Genomic DNA, 15,471 nt, shown 5'->3' with positions numbered 1-15,471 from the left:
CTTGGCAGCCACCTTTTTAGCCAGGAGGTCAATCTAAACCCCTTCCTGCCAATCTAAACCCCCTCTCCCCACCCCCTCGCAAGGACCCTCCCACCTGGCCTTTGCCCTCCGCTGGTCATGAGCCCCAAGCCCTCGGGCTGATGACTTCTTCAAATCCGATTCTTTCCCATCCCACCCCTCTGTGGAAAGCCATGCCCAGGCAGCTGTCCTGAAAGGGGCCAGGTCAACATACTAAGGTGTCAAGGACTAGTTTCAGGTAACTTAGTGCAGTGGTTCCCAACTTTTCTGGATATAAGAGCCTCTTGTCTTCTTCTATTAACTTAGTATTGTAGGAATTTTTAAACATACACAAAAGTAGATTCACACAACTTAAACAGTTAATATTTTGCTGATTTTATCTTCAGAACAGAAGGAACAGAACAGAATGATGAACTCCCCCCCATTTACCAGTAACCCAGTCCTGCCCTCTCCACATCCCCACGTGCTTCCCTGACTCTCACCTTATTTTGAAACACCATAACACTTAAATATTTCAACATGTATCTGTAAACAGTGAAGACTTCTTTATGTAACTACAGTACCATTATTGTACCCTAAAATATAAAGATAATTCCTTAATCATCAATTATCCTGTTTTCAGATTTCCAGTTGCCCCATTTTCATCCTAACTTCTTTTATTCATTCATTCATTCATTCATTTTTAGAGAGGGGAAGGGAGGGAGTAAGAGAGAGAAACATGTGCAAGAGAAACATCGATTGGTTGCCTCTCACACGCCCCCAACTGGGGACTTGGCCCACAACCCAGGCCTGTGCCCTGACCAGGAATCAAACTTGAGTCCTTCCAGTTCCTAGGCCAGTGCTCAGTGCACTGAGCCACACCAGCCAGGGCCTAACTTCTTTTAAAGCTTATTTTCAAGTCAGGCCTGTGCATGTCCATTTGTTGATGTATGTTTTACGTCTGCCAAGAGTCCCGCTCTGCCATTTGTGCCTTTGTTCTTTGCGGCCACTTGTTAAAGAAGCCGGGCGGCTCATCCTGTGGCCGCACACAGTCTGCTCGCCGCTGCACCCCCTGCACGTGGGCAGTGTCTCCATCTTCTGCCCTTCCCGTAAATTGGTAGTTGGATCTAGAAATGAGAAAGCCCAGGTTTGGTTGTCATTTTGCATTTCATATGTCATTTTATTAAATGTTTTTAAGTCTAACTTTTAGTTTGCTCATTAAAATATCATTTTAATTTTCACGTTTAACATGTACACATAATTTAATCTTTTTGTGGACATCAAAGATCAAAGGAGCTGGGATTCTGCCACCTCATGAGAGGACCCCTTTTTAAAAAAATTGGCTTTTCCTCAACAGTGGTACTTTCAGTATTGATTGATCAAGAAATGGAAAAGGACAAAAAGCTACCATGAATTCAAGAATGCTTTTAAAAATTTCTGGGTCGTATTGATCATAACAACTGCATACATATTTGGTCATACACATTCGTGAGACATTTTTTAATTGACCCGTAGTGCTCACGATAAGTGCGGTTTCCTAGGGCCCCGGTGGTGACTCCATGGATCCCCAGGGCCTAGGGCCCACAGACTGGAAATGAACAAGGCAATTACAGTCTAACAGTTTGGGTCCCGGGTCCATCCCCGCCACTTCCTCTCTGCGGGATTGACTAATGAGGCCACAAACATAGTGCCTATGCCTTATAATGGTCCAAAGGAGTGAATGTCTAATGGTGGAATTTAATCGACATCTCCCAGGGCCTTAGCTTTAGCAGCTCTGCCCCCTTGGCTGAGTTGCCATGGTAACCACAGCTGGCTCTGAGAGATCACAGGAATGAAGAATGGGTCCTATTGATGAATCCTGACCTAGGAGGGGGCCCATGCAGAAGGCCCTTCCAAGCAGGACAGCTGGGCATGGACATAGAACTGCCATCTGTGGTCCTTTTGGCTGCAGAGAAGACAAATCAGAGAGCCAGGGCACAGGGTGGGGTGGGGTGGGTATGTGTGTGTGTGTGTGTGTGTGTGTGTGTGTGTGTGTGTGTGTGGTTTGGGTGGGGTGGGGCAATGCTACCAGCTGGAATTCAGGTTTGGTCTAGGACCAGCCAGGCAAGGCTATCTGAAGGCCTCCAATTGGTTTTCCAAGTTCAGACATGTCCCCGATGGTCTGTGTTTTACCTGCCTTTCTCCAGTGCCTGCCCAGGCTCTTGCGTGAGCCATTGACTCAGCTTTGAGAGAAATCTAAGTGACCATCAATACTAATCCCAAATCCAGTGCCTGAATCACTGACTAGCATCTGAATTCCTTGAATACTTTAAGCAACAGGAAGCTCACTCCCTCCGGGGATCCTTAATTCTTCCTTAGAAACTCCTTCCTCTCATTGAGCTGGACTCTGTTTTTATCTCCCTAACTTCCACCTCCTGGTCTGAGAATGCTGTCCAGGGCCAAGCTGAACAGATCTGTTTTCTCCTCAGCAGGATCCCCCTTGGAGCACTTGTAGCTGGGCCCCGCCACTGTTGTCACCTTGCTTTCTTTGGATGGGTCTCCTCTCCCCATCTCTCCTTCCTTCCCTCCTCTTCCTTCCTCCCTCCCCTGTGTTTGAGAAGTTGGTGGGAGGATATGGTAGAGGTGGTGGAGTTGGGGTTCAGGTTCAGAGACAGATCTAGTCCTAGGATCAAAGAAGCCATGTCCCCTAACCTTTGTGGGGCAGCTTGTCGGTATGGGAAAAACGTGGGCCCTGGATTGGCCAGACCTCAGTTTAAATTATGACTGCCGTCCTTCAGCATTCTCTGACCAGGACATACCTGGACACGTCTCCTCCCCTGGCAGCTCCATCTCTGAAGTGCAAAGGGTGGCTGGGAGTGACAAGTACCATTCTTGGCACAAAGCCAGCACATGTGACGTTTTGCACCCTGTGGCTGCCCAGTGGTAGAGGTTTCACTGTGGCCCCTCTGCACCTGTGGTTCCCACAGCTTGCTGAGCAGGATCATCTGGGGGCGGAGTATCTTTAATTAGCTCAAGGAAAGTTGAGAAATTCCTATACCAAACTGCATTTAATTTTGAAATAGATAACATTATTAGCTTTCAAATAATTGTGTTACAAGCACTTTACCTATGTGAACTCATTAATCTCCCCAGCAGCCCTATGTAGTAGGAACTATTATCATCCTCATTTTATGAATGGGGGAATTGAGGCACAGGGAGGTCATAGAGCAAGTACCTAATGGAGCTGATATTTAAAACCAGGTAGTTTGGGGCCAGCCCCATACTTTCAGCAGGATGGATTACTGCATCTCAGAAGGGTAGAATTAGATCAGTGATTCCCAAACGTCAGTGTGAATCAGAATCACCCAGAGAGCTTGTTAAAACACAAATTGAGCCCTGGCTGGTGTGGCTCGGTTGATTGGAGTGTCGCTGGTACACCAACAAGTTGGGGGTTCAATTCCTGATCGGGGCATGTATAGGGGGCAACCAATAGATGCTTTTTTTTCTCTTCAAATCAATGAACACGTAAAAAAATTTTTAAAGAGTTTATTTATTTATTTTTAGAGAGAGGGGAAGGGAGGGAGAAAGACAGGGAGAGAAACATCGATGCGTGAGAGAAACATCAATTGGTTGCCTCTTGCACATCCCCAACCAGGGACCTGGCCCACAACCCAGGCATGCGCCCCAACCCAGACTCCTTGGTTTGTGGGATGACTCCCAAGTGACCAAGCCACACCAGTCAGGGCCATATTTTAAATTTCTAAAAAAACCCACAAATCGATGAGCCCCACCCCAGATTTTCTGATTTAGCCAGAGGTTTTGCATTTCTAACATGTTCTGAGGTGATGGTGATGCTGCTGGTTCAGGGACCCCACTTTGAGAATGACTGACTATTGGGGATTAAATGGAGCCACCTAATTCCAGACCTGATCTTTTTCCCCCTGAGCTATCCAGGCTCAGACATGGGAAACAAGGGTCGATCTCACACAGAGGCAGAACACAAACCACAGTAAGAACCATACTCATTTTTTCCAAATGCCTGAAGCGTTGGCACATGTCTGCGATCTCATGTAACTCTTACAGTAACTCTGTGAGTTAAGTGGAAAATGGATTTTTCCCCCAAGTCATATTATTTTTCTCCCATTTTAAAGAAGAGGAGGTTTGGAGAAGTGGCTGAGCTAGTATCTCCCAGGGAGAGCGTCTTGGGGGAGACCAGGGATAGCATCTCAGCTTGTGACTCATCACTGAGGGACACCTCTGTGCCTTTCCGCAGATACCTTCCCACCCCCAGGCTATGATCAGAATTTCCTCCTTAAGACTGTTGTTATTTAGCTTAAATATTTGCCCATTGTATCATAGAGGATGGGTATTATCATTTTTACCCCAATGTGAATGATTTTCAGATACTTTCTTGAGAAAGCGGTGATTAAAATTCTCCCCTCTTGTGCCCCCTTCAAGCACTTGTGTCTTTATATGTCTGCAGGCCTCTTGAAGGAAGGGGCCATGCTTGGCTGAAAAAGGCATCCATAGGTGTTTGCTGGAATGGATGAATGAATGAATGAATGAACGAACGAACAAACGAACAAGCAAACTATGTTAACCTCCTTGCCCATTCTTCCCAGAGCAAGCCTCCCTCCTCTAGCAATCCTACCTTTATACCCAGTGCTTCCCGCACTGCCTCACAGTGCAGTCAGTCTCTTAGTTTCTTTTCTTCCTGTCGCACCCTAGAGTTGAGCATTATACCTTCAGGGAAACCTTCCCCCCTGCTCTTCCTAAGCAGGCATGGTTCTGCTTCCCCTGGGCTCCCAGGTACCTTGTCCATCCAACGTCGCAGCCCTAATTACATTGCTTTACAAGTATCTGCTTACTTGGCTCATTCTCATCTTAGATGGTGATGTTCTGAGAGCTGAGGTTGTGTCATTAACACAGGGTTTGAATACACAGCAGGCGCTCAATAACTTGTTGAATGAATGAGTAGCTGTGAGAACCTTGATCGTTAAGAGCAGTAGGGACAGGAACAGTATCTTTGTGAGAGGCTGTTTCCTGCTATATGTCTGCCAAGGCCATCCAGGGACAGTTTGTGAGTGATTAGAGGGGCTTACCTGTCTATACCACTTAGAGCTAGGTTCAGCTACAAGTGAGAGAATACCCGATATAACAGGAGCTGGAAAGTTCCCAGAAACCAGGGCAGCTCTTTCCTTCTGTTTCTCTGTGGCAGAATGGGTCTCATGCTTCTTTCTACATACCTGCTTTGTTCTTTTTTTTTTTGGCACATGGTGGGCAGGATGTCCCAGCTTCAAACACTTCCAATCAATTAGCCTCTCAGAGCCCAGTTCTAAATTCCTTGGAGATAGAGTCTGATTGGCTCACCTTAGGGCACGTGTCCACCTTGGTCCAGTGGACTCTGGCTAGAACAAACAAGGCAGCAAGGGTTCACCTCCAGAGGGGAGGAAGGCAGTTTTCAGAGAATGGGCGTCATGGGATGGGAAGACTCCCCAAAAGATACCTAGAGCATGGACATAGTAGGCCTCCCAGGTCAGTGTCCCAGGACTTTGCAAACTACTGTTCATTGAGGTGAATAATTTCGAGCACTTTCTGTATGCTAGGCACACAGATCTACCTTCTAGGGAGTTTCCTAAGTCTCTTTGGAATTTGTTCATACTGACTTTTGGAGTAAAGTCACAGCTCCTTAAGTTAATCACCTCCTAGCTTTCCCTTTTCAAGTTTCAAGGTGGGAATCAAGGACTTTCGCGGACACGTCTTTGGGAACTATAGAGATGTCCGTGTCCTCTCTTCTTGTCTTTGTCTCTCCAGGAAGAAGTGTCTTAGTTCTTTAGCTGATTCAGTAATGGCCCCGTCTCCCCAGTCTCCCTAAGTCCTTGACTTTCTTTCTTCAGCCCTGTGATGGGCCTCCCTGGGTTCCAAACATGAAAGTATCTCAAGTTCATGCTCAAAAAGGAAAACATCAGGTTTCTAATCTATATAAGAAAAGAATCCCAGAATTTGATGGACCTTTTTATCAGCAGCAGCAGCTGCTGATAGTGATCATAGGTACTTTTCAATGAGGACACACTCCATTTAGCGCCATGTAAACCCTTTATGTGCATCATCTCATACAAAATAATCTTCATTACAACCCTGAGAGGTAGGCATTCTTTTCCCTCTTTTACAGTAGCTGATCAGGAAGCTCAGAGACAATCGGCAACTTGCCCAAGGCCACACAGCATCTGGGCAGTGGAGCTGGGCTTCCAGACCTGACCCCCTCCCTCCAGGGGCTTCCCACACGCCCCAGGCTTCTGAGAACACTCCCCGTTGCCTCTAAATTTCTGCCCTGTGCATGTCCTTCTCTGAGCATTGTTTAGAATCTTTGGAGATACCATTCCAATGTGTTTGCTAACTCTTGTCATGGTGTAGCAACTCTTTGGAGAGGAAACTCTGATCCCATTTTAGTTACTGGACAAAACAGGTGGGGCTGGGGTCGGGCGGGGCCGTGGATGGAGCACTGTCCTGGGCCGCCCCTGGAAGCGCAGCTATGCCGCCTGCGCACTGCTTGGCTCTGGGCACGGCCCTCCCCTCTCGTGGCCTCACATGCCTCATCTGTGGCTCTGTGGGCCCTTTGCTGCCCTGACGTTCCAACTTAACTATGTATTTCATAAGGGTTTCATGAGATTGGCAACTTCTACACCCCACTGGAAGAGGGGCAGTTTCCATATGGGGTGAGCCCCCAGGCATGGGAGGCCTGCTTCTCGCCATCACACCTGGCCTGCCCCGGCCTGCTGTTTGTCCTGCAGCCCCTGCACTTTGAGGCTGCCCGATGTGTCCCACCAATCCGTTTCGGTGGGGTGTCGAGGACGTGCCCTCTGATCCCACTGCCCACCCATGGAATCCCGCCTCTGCCCCCTCGTCCTCACATGGCTGCTTATTGAGCCTGGGATTTGCAGAATGAGATTTCCCCCACCTCTGTCTTTCAAGAATATAAAGAGGTCCATGTTCTCTCCCTGGTCTTTTGCTAGGCATTTTGTACATATTCATGAAGTTGTTTATTCCCTCAGCAACTCCTTGAGTCCACAGTGCCATCCCTATTTTGCAGTCAGAGCATCCAGGGCTCAGAGAAGTTAACAGCTTTGTCTAGGTTGACACACCCGGTAGTGCCAGAGCTGAGATCCAAGCCAGGTCTGGCATGTCCCACAACACCCATGCCTCAGAATTGCTAGGGTTAGTCAGCCTGCGTTGGACCTGGGGACAAGCGTGTGGTCCTTCTGGAGTGGCGTGGCTGGTCTGTGGTTTCCTGCAGGGTCTGTTGCTGTTTGGCGGAGGGTGCAGGGGAGCCCTATAGAGGGACCTCTGTCTGTGTGTGTGGAGGGTGGGATTGTGGAGTCAGGCACCCCTGCCAGCTGGGCATCCCTGAACTCCTGTCCGCGTTTGCTTCCAGATCCTGGAGGGAGACCAGGCCATCCTGCAGAGAATAAAGAAGGCTGTGCGGGCGATCCACAGCTCTGGCCTTGGTGAGTGAGCCTTCTTGATGCGCGGCCCGGCCAGGCAGCCCCTTCCCCAGCCCTAGCCTGGAACGAACTCTGAGCTCCCTTCCCTATCTCCACAGGCCATGTGGAGAACGAGGAGCAGTACCGAGAGGCCGTGGAATCCTTAGGCAATAGTCACCTGTCCCAAAACAGTCATGAGCTGTCCACTGGCTTCCTGAACTTGGCCGTGTTCACCCGCGAGGTGGCCGCACTCTTCAAGAACCTGGTGAGGCCCCTGAGTCATTCTTAACCGGCCTCTAGCCCAGTCTCAGGGTAAATCTAGTGGGATTAAGAACCTGGCTATGAAAGGGTTTGTTTCTACCCTTCTCCCAGGTTGTCATTGACCTCTAGTCTCTCTTGACCTCTGACCCATGACCTCAGGTCCCTTTCTAGTTCTGACCTACCTTTGTATTCTTCCTCTCTGACTTCTCACCCCTGCCTTCCCTCTTTGTCTCCTTCCTTCTTCCCTCTCTGTCTTCCTCTTTGTCTTCTGTGGAAGCAGGAGCAGAGGGGGTCTCAACAGAGATGAAGAACCCCACACAAGGGAGGGAGGGCTCCCTGGAGGAGGTTGGGGAGATGAGAGGGCAGATTCTGGGGTCCTTTTTTCGTTTTTGTTTTTTTTAAAGATTTCATTTATTTATTTTTAGACAGAGGGGAAAGGAGGGAGAAAGAGAGGGAGAGAAACATCAATGTGTGGTATCCAGGCATGTGCCCTGACTGGGAATCGAACCAGTGACCCTTTGGTTCGCAGGTCAGCACTCAATCCACTGAGCTACACCAGCCCTGGCTGGGGTTCCTGTTTTTATGCCACAACCTCTCCTCAACCTTCTTTGTCCTCTGTTTTCCCAACCACATCTGCTTCATCCTCAAAGCCTAGAACCTGCCTTGTCTCAACAAGCCTCTCTGCTCTGCACAGGGCCCAGCGGCCTCAGGCTCCTTCTGAGACTGCCTCCTGTCCTGTCCTTGAGTTCCTGCCTCGAGGCCACCTGGGATACAAGCTCTTCCCAGCGTGAAGGCCTGGTCTCAGTACCTTACGTGTTAACTACTTGAATCGTGGAGCACAGCTCAGTGGGGTTGGTTTTACTGTTGTCCCCACTTCACAGGCTAGGAAACTGGGACACAAGGCTAAGCAACTTTCCTGAGGTCAGACAGCTGGATTTGAACCCTGGTTGCCTGGCCCCAGCGTCTGGGCACCAGCCTGGCTGTACCCCTTCCCAGGAAAGCCCCTCTCTCTCCAGGCTTCCTTAGACTGCCTCTCAGCTCTGGTGGCTCAAGGCCCACCAGGGTCCTCCAAGGCTGGCAGGGCCACATCATCTCGAAGAAGCAATTTGCTCCGTGGTTAAGTACCTGGACCTTAGACTTAGACTGGGGTCTCGGATCCCCGCTCTGGGGCTCACTAGGTGGGTGACCCTGGGTGAGCCACTCAGTCTGCCTGGGCCCCCGGTCTCTCATCTGTAAAACTGGGACAGTAATGGTACCCGCCTCACTGAGCCGTAACGAGGGCCACACAGGTTGAGTGCCCACTCCAGAGTAAGCGCCCGGTGAGCGTTAGTTCATATTGCCGTCTGTCGTTACGTCTCCGTGTAGCAGCGCCTCGCACACTGGCCCACACGTACACGCCCCTCACAGTGTTCGAGTCCCGCTGAATTCGTGACCTCCCTTGTCTCTATGGCTCTTTCCCTGTGTCACCCAAGCTGGTGTTTGCTGAGGGTCCACTCTATAGTAGGCATTGTGCCAAGGGCTGGCGACACAGGACAGAGTCAGCCCCTGCCTGAGGGAGCCACAGTGTAGTGGGAAGGACAGGAACGGAGATGTGGGATGATATCAAGCAACACCAGCAGCGTGACATGAACTCAGAAAAGGGGAGGTCGGCGTAGGCCACGGGCCGGAGCGGTCAGGAAGGCCCCCTGGAGGAGGGGAGACCTGGGCTGTACCTTGAAAGGTGGGCTGAAATATTAGACCGGCCGTTTGAGGTTGCCAAATGACAGAAACTCAAACCAAACTAGGTTAATTTTTAAAAGGGGAATTCGTTGGCCCCTGCGATGGAAAGTCCGGAGTGCAGCTGGTTTTAGGCTCCTCCTTTCTCTTATTTTCCTCTGTCTCTGCTCGGTGGGCAAGGTGGCACCGCCGGCCCAGGTTCATATACTACCTGAAGCCTTTCTCCCATGACTTGCACAGACAAGTCCCAGAAAGGATCTGATTGGCTGGCTTGGGTTGTGTGCCTCTTCCTGATCCAACCACTGTGGCCCAAAGATGGGTACTTTCTGGTTCTGACTCCTGTGTTCACCCCACGTGACCACAGGGAAAGGGTTCCCCACATTCAAGGGGAGACAAGGAACTAGTGAGACAAAAACCACAGGTGGGCACAACAGGAGGACTTCAGAGAGTCAGACAGGGGCGGGAGGAGGCTCCTGGCAAAAGAGCAGATATGGAGCTGATCATGGATGTTCCGGGGACGGTGAGCTGCTGAGAGGCTGGGTTAGGGCAGGGCAGGCCTAACAGCTTCTATGGGAGGCTAACTCCGCCATCCCTTTCCACCCCCTACCTCCTCGCCTTTCTCTCCCCTGCTTCCTTGACCCCCAGCGATGTCCTTTGCCTCACGCTGCTTCTTTGTACTTGAGCCCCTTGGGGCTGGACAGATGGTCACCCAAGGTGTGCTATGGGGGCATCTGCTTTTTCCAGGTTCAGAACTTGAACAACATTGTCTCTTTCCCACTGGACAGCCTGTTGAAGGGGCAACTGAGAGACGGGCGACAGGTGAGTTTCAATGTGGCGCTGGGGCTGGGGTGGAGGATACCCAGAGGTGGTGGCATGGAGCAGGACAGGAGCGGGCAGGAGATCTTAGGGGAAGACAAGCAAGGCTGTCACGGTGGAAGTACTGACCCTGTATTACTGACCTCGGAAGGACAGGAGGCCTTGGCTCTGGGGTCAGCCTCGGATGGCTGCCCTGCTGTCTGCCAGGGCCCTATGTGGGGTAGCTCATGGAATTCCTACAACCCTGTGAAGTGGGTTCTGTAGGTACTATCATCCCCAGTTGAGTAAATCAAGGTCCAGGGAGTTTGGGTGTTTGGCAACCTGCTTAAAGTTTACAGTCCGTCTGAGAGGGAGCCAGCGTGGGATCCAGGCTCCCGGCTTCCTGCTTGGCTGCTCTCTGCATCTGGCAGCTCCTGGCTAGAGGCAGACAGGAGCTCAGAGAAGGTGACAATAATCTACCTGGAGAGGCTGCCCCAGAAGACCCAGGGGAGGAGCTGCCCTCCCCCCAGAGGCTTCCCTCCTGACCCTAGGCTAGACACCAGATTGGGAACCACCCAAACCAGATGGGCAGCTTTTTCCCCTGGCTGACTGGGGCACTCAGAAGTTGGGGCAGTTCTGAGGGTGTGAGCAGCCTGGCCCAGGCAAACTAGGCCAGGGATCAGTCGGGTCACCCTGGCTTGCTGTGTGGCTTTGGGTAGACTTCTTAGCCTCTCTGTGCTTAGGTTCTTCTACCTATGCCCTTCTTATTGAGAGGATGATCTAGGACCAGACAGGAGAAAATGGAGGGATAAAGTTGGACAAGGGGGCTCTGAACTTCATCCCCCCCATCCTCATCCTCATGGTAATCTCCATCTTTTGAGAGAGAGTTCAGGGCAGACCCCCCAAAATCTCCCCACATCCTGGGCCTGGGCCCACCAAACCCAACTGATTCTTGGCAACTGTGGGAAGAGATTAGGTGCAGGGTTCCCCTAACGGTAGCAAAATGTACTGTTGATTCCACACCCCAAGTGCCCCTTTGGGCTAATTGTTCTTTTTAAACCACAGGATTCCAAAAAACAGCTAGAGAAGGCGTGGAAGGACTTTGAAGCCAAAATGTAAGTGGTTGCGGACAGGGCGCTTCATCCAGGAGAGTGACGTTTATGTTGCAGCAGGAGGCTGGATTCGGGAAGAACCCAGATGCTGCCAGGATATGTTACCCAAAAGCACGTGACATCTAGCTCTCTGGAGGCATTTATGGGGGTGGGGGTTGTCGTGGTGGTAGTGGTTTATGAGCAGGACTAACAGGAGTCTGGGGGCTGGACCACAAGACCACCAAAGGGGAGCTATTGTGAAGAGACTTCAGAATGCTGCTAGCAGAGATCACATGCTCAGTGGCACCAGATGTGGCAGAGACAGGAGCTACCATTTACTGAACACTTCTATATGCTAGTCATTTAACCTTCACAATCACCCAGCCCTGCAAGGGAGACATTAGTGTCCCAGTTAACAGAGAAGGAATTGGGGGCTTAGAGAGTTTAAGTCACTTTCCCAAGGCCACACAGCTAGGCAGAGGCAGAGCTCGGGCTCATGTTCCTTGATCCTCTTTCTGCAACACACCAGATGGCATCTATAACATTTAGCTGGATGTAGAGGAGGAAGGGGAGTTGATGTCATACCCTGGCCTCTTGTGTGCACCACCGATGACATCATGGGGACAGAAGGAGCCTCGGGCACCCAGAGACCAACTCCCTCTGAGTGGAGACGCCTCGGGCTCTGTCTTCTGGAATCTGTACAGGTCCTAGCCCAGCCCTCTGCCAGGGCCCAGCCAGGCTTACCGTACCTCAGAGCACTGTTTGTTCTTCTTGTGTAAAATTTTTTCTCTTGCATTTTGCTATATATGCTATATATGCTCATTGTGAATAACTTAGAAAACATGAAGAAAAAGAAGAAAAAAGTTTAATTATGCTCAGGAGAGGATTAGGGTCATGTGGGGAGTATCTAGTACTTCTCTGTTGTTTGAATTTTTTTTTACACTGTATGGGTAGCACAGTAATTTTATCACTTAAAAAGAGCTGAGGGAGGGAAGAAGGGAGGGGGCAAGGGAAAGTGGTGGGGGGTAGGCAGAGAAAAATGTATTTGAAAAAATAAATTAAAATAAAAAAATAAAAAGAGTGGGAGAAGGAGGAACTACCAAAAACTAGAGGAAAACCCTTAATTTCCAAGGTTAAAGTATTAACATCTTTCTAGCTGTTTTTCTGTATATAAAGGAAGATTTTTACAAAACTGACATCATAATAATCATACTGTTTTGTAATCTTTTTCGTACTTAAAAATGCTTTGTGTCCCTGGCTGGGTAACTCAGTTGGTTAGAACATTATCCAGATATGCCAGGGTTGCAGGTTCAATCCCCGGTCAGGGCATATACAGAACTTAAAGAGAGAAAAAAATGCATCGTGACCATCTGCCTACATCATTACATATTCTTATACATCACTTGCATGATGCAATGTGTGCCAACATCTGCATAACCCACAGTGTATTTCACCCCTATCACCAGGGAAGCATCCTTGGAACTAAACCTTTGCTGTCAGCCATAATTATTTCTGTAGGTTCAATTCCAAGAAGTAGATCCTGGAGCTTTATTGTTCCTCCAGCTCCCAGAGCCATGGGGGCCTCCCTGAGCCTGAACGAAGGCTACGACTTCTCCCTCCACCAGCATCTCCCTCCACACGCCAGCTGTGGGTGTAGATCCTGCGGTGATGGGCGTGGGAGCCGTGATGGGCGTGGCCAGCTGCCCTCATTAGAGGCCTAGAGAGGGGTGTGGACACACAGGCTTTCTCTTTATATTTTGATGTGGGTTACATGACCTTCTTTAGATACCTTGAATAAGGCCTTGGCCTTTCAGGACTTCACCTACCAAATGGGAAGAATAAACCCTACCCTGCTGACCTTCCCCAACCAGTTCTGCTTTTACCAGGTTTATATATTGAACTTGCCTATGAGGTTTCATTTAAAGAAAAGGTTCCGTGTAATTGATGGGGAAAGGGTTTTGGCCGAGGTTATTTAGGGAGTTATCAATAGAACCCAAAGCTTCTTAGTCCAGTGTTCTTCCTGCCATGCTACATGGCCTGGCTCCTGACATGCGTGTTACATAGGTTGAGCTACCTGTCCTGGCACAGATGTCTGTGTACATTTCTTTTTCTGAGCGCCCCAGGTACAGCTAGATATTGATGAGCCAGGAGTCGATGAGTAATTCCACCTCATTCTTACCAAACCAGTCTGGGTGGCAGCTGACAGGGCGCCAACAGCATGTGTCTGATGCCACCAGGAGTCTCTTCCCTGGGTTTTTCATATTTTACTTATTTTTCATTTTTTACTACTGAGGAGGAGGAAGGTTTGCCTCTCCACCTGGGGCTGCTAAGAAAGGCATCCCAGGCCCTGTGCAAGAGCCAGGTTTATCTAAGGCTGTCCCACCTGCGGGTCTGTTTCCTCATCTGCAAAATGGAGCCAGCGATACCTCGCAGGGTTGACACGGGGGTGAAATAAGTGCGGTGCATAGAAAGCACCCGGCACTGCAGTTCCGCAAATACTTAGTGGCCATCTTTCTGAGCCACAGTTGGGCCCAGAATAACACAGCAAGGGGCTGAGAGGCAGGAACCCAGACTGCTGCTCCCAGCACGTCCCCTGGCCAGCTTGGGATCGCGGGCAGTCGCTTCCCTTGTCCGGGCCTCGGCTTCGTCATCTGTAAAATAGTTCCTGACCTCTGTGCTGGTACCGGCATTATGGCGCTGTCACTTTGTGCTTTTGTTACTTATTGAGCCACCTCTCTTTTTGCTTATAAACCAGGGGGACCCACTAAGGCGGGGATTGTGGTGGTTTTTTCCCCTCCCTGCTTATCTATCAATTGGGGATAGCAACAGCATCTTTCCTTGCTAAAGGGACTAAATCTGGTAACAGATGTAAAGGACTCATCACAGTATCTGGTACAAAGGCAGCTCTTAAGTATAAGTATTAGCTGCTATTGTTACTAATTATTATTTTTAAGCGCTCAATCAGTAGCCCCATTTTACAGATGAGGAGGCTGAGATGGTAAGACGCTTGGTCAAGTCATACAGCTGTTAAGTGGTAGAGCAGGATTTGAACCCAGATCCGTCTAGTGCTAGAGCCCTGGGTCCGGCTCTGGTAACCAATACTGGGCTCAGACTTGCTCCATCCCTCCTTCCCTGCCTGGTTCCCCCAGACGGTGATAGTCACAGTGTCTTTTTTGATGGGTCACACAGTGATGGCGCCCTAATGACAGTACTGGGCCAGAGGTGGTAGAAAAGGCAGGCAGTTTTGTTTGGGTGGAGGGAAGGGTGGTCGGAAGAAGCATCACAGGAGAGCTGTGTCGAGGTCAGGCTGGCGGGTGCGTGATCCGTTTGGATTCCTTTCCTCGCCCCTCTCCCGACTCCCTGACCTCCTCCCTGCCCCAGAGAATGCCTGTTCCCCGTCTCCTCAACGTGGCTCCTGTCACCCCCTCTCCAGTTACCTCAGTCTTCTGAGTAACGAGCATTCCATCACTTCTTACTCACCATTTCATTTCATTCCTGCTGCTGCCAGTCCATTCAAAGGAAAGAAAAACCTTCCTATCATATGAAATGTTTATAAATGTTGGTGATCCTTTGAGGACAGGAAGGGAAAGGGAGTTGCTATTTTATGGGTTAGGGGTTGATGGGGTAAAAACACTCCCCAGCTGTTAGTTGGAGGTGTCTCAGGTCATTTCAGGTGGCTATGTCAGACTTTGCAGGGTGAATCTCTGTAAATTCCCAGAGCTGAGGCTGAGGGACAGAGCTATGGTAATTCACCAAGTCATGAATGGTACTTTACAGCTTATCTTCATTCTGAGCTAACTAGTTGTGTCCTTTAATCTCCACTGAACCCTGTATTTAAAATACTGAATAAATAAATAAGTACCCTATACTAAAAAAATTATCTAAAGGAATCACTGATAGTTATTATAATCATTAGAGTCATTAGCATCATCATAATCCTGCCATTTATTGAGGGCTTACTGTGTGCCAGGAATGATACTAAATGTTTCCCATGTAATCACATCATAGGATAATTAGGCAGTGTTAGTCTTATTTTTGAAATGGGGAAACTGCAGCTTGGGAAGATTCATAAAGGTTAAGCAAGTGAGGGAGCTGCCATTCAGATCCAGAATCCACATTTCTAGCCACTGTATTATATTGAGACTTCCTTT

The 15,471-nt window shown here is 49.5% G+C and overlaps 1 protein-coding gene across 1 annotated transcript in view; it reads left to right on the top strand.

The window, feature by feature from the left end:
* ASAP3 (ArfGAP with SH3 domain, ankyrin repeat and PH domain 3) overlaps nucleotides 1–15,471 on the top strand; it is a 41,812-nt gene that overhangs the window by 13,699 nt on the left and 12,642 nt on the right. Inside the window, 4 exon segments of the mRNA XM_054571466.1 lie at nucleotides 7,409–7,481; nucleotides 7,577–7,722; nucleotides 10,179–10,253; nucleotides 11,295–11,344. Of these exon segments, the coding sequence (XP_054427441.1) occupies nucleotides 7,409–7,481; nucleotides 7,577–7,722; nucleotides 10,179–10,253; nucleotides 11,295–11,344 (344 nt within the window).

The sequence above is a fragment of the Pteronotus mesoamericanus genome, unplaced genomic scaffold (assembly GCF_021234165.1).
Source record: "Pteronotus mesoamericanus isolate MK-2021 breed Mesoamerican mustached bat unplaced genomic scaffold, CSHL_Meso_final contig_221, whole genome shotgun sequence".
In the NCBI taxonomy this organism is placed as follows: domain Eukaryota; kingdom Metazoa; phylum Chordata; class Mammalia; order Chiroptera; family Mormoopidae; genus Pteronotus; species Pteronotus mesoamericanus.
The sequence above is the reverse complement of the archived record's forward strand: the minus strand, read 5'-3'. Positions and strand labels throughout refer to the sequence as shown.